The sequence below is a fragment of the Calidris pugnax genome, unplaced genomic scaffold, assembly GCF_001431845.1.
Source record: "Calidris pugnax isolate Ruff unplaced genomic scaffold, ASM143184v1 scaffold41, whole genome shotgun sequence".
Classification (NCBI taxonomy): domain Eukaryota; kingdom Metazoa; phylum Chordata; class Aves; order Charadriiformes; family Scolopacidae; genus Calidris; species Calidris pugnax.
The window spans coordinates 13734020-13735004 of record NW_015094509.1 but is presented as its reverse complement, the minus strand read 5'-3'; the positions used below and the strand labels follow the sequence as shown (position 1 = coordinate 13735004).

At 75.5% G+C, this 985-nt stretch overlaps 1 protein-coding gene across 2 annotated transcripts in view; it reads left to right on the top strand.

The window, feature by feature from the left end:
• The first annotated feature begins 7 nt into the window (after nucleotides 1-7).
• Nucleotides 8-985, top strand: part of RSPO2 (R-spondin 2) — a 98516-nt gene continuing 97538 nt past the window's right edge. For both annotated transcript variants that reach the window (XM_014965250.1, XM_014965249.1), the window contains exon 1: nucleotides 8-188. In XM_014965250.1, the coding sequence (XP_014820736.1) occupies nucleotides 95-188 (94 nt within the window). In that variant the 5' untranslated portion in view covers nucleotides 8-94. The remainder of the gene's footprint in view (nucleotides 189-985) is intronic.

Below are 985 nucleotides of genomic sequence, written 5' to 3'. Positions count from 1 at the left end.
GGCCCCCGCCGCTCCCGGGGCCGCTCGCAGCCCCCGCACGCCGCCCCTTGCCGCCGCCGCCGCCGGAGGAGGCTGCCCAGCCCAGCGGCCCAGGATGCGGTTTCGCCTCTTCTCCTTTGCCTTGATCATCCTGAACTGTATGGATTACGGCCACTGCCAAGCCGGCCGATGGAGACGCAGCAAGAGAGGTGAGTAGCTCCGCTCGCCCGGGACGCTCGCCCGGGGCGACCAGCGAGTGCTTGCGGGGAAAGGAGGCGGGCTACCGGAGCACTGCTTGCCCGTCCCCTTCCCCGCCGAGGAAGGGGAGCTCGCCGGCAGGTGAGTCGCCCACCCGGCTGCCTGGTCGCCACGTGGGGCGGCGGCGACGAGCCGGGGGGTGGTCGTGGTGGTGGTGGTGGTGGGGGAAAGATGCCGCGGGGCCGGGACGGCGTGGCGACCCCGCCGAGGGGCTGCTCGCCGCCCTCCTGCGGGGGGAGGCCGGGCTGGGAGCGGGAGGAGCGGGGCGGAGGTGAGCTCCGCTGGGAAGGGACCGGGGGCCGCTCCGCCACCCGCCTCGGGGCTGGAATGGACGGGAAGGTGGAGCGGTAGGTGCCGGCTCCCCCCGGTGCCCTCCTCCACCGCGGGGCCGGGGGTCTCCCCGGGGGCTGCCCGCCGCGGGAAGGGCGCTGCCGGCTGCCCCGCGGTGGAAGTCGCCGATTTCGTCCTTGTCCCCCGTTAAACCGCGGCCAGAAGCCGGCTCCCAGCCCGCGCCGTGGGGCTGCCGTGTCCGTGGGGCGCGCTTGGAGGCTGCCTATCGGGGACGGTCCCTCGGAGCCACCTCCTTCCCGGGGCTTCTCCCCGTCCGTCCCGCCGCTCCGCTCCCTCCCCGGCCCGCGGGAGAACCGCGCCGGCGGAGCCAACCGCGCCTTTCCCAGCGCCCGGGGGGCTTCTGTGCCACCGTCTCTTGCTCAAAGCGCGCAGAGCCCTTTTTTGGGGGGCGGGGGGG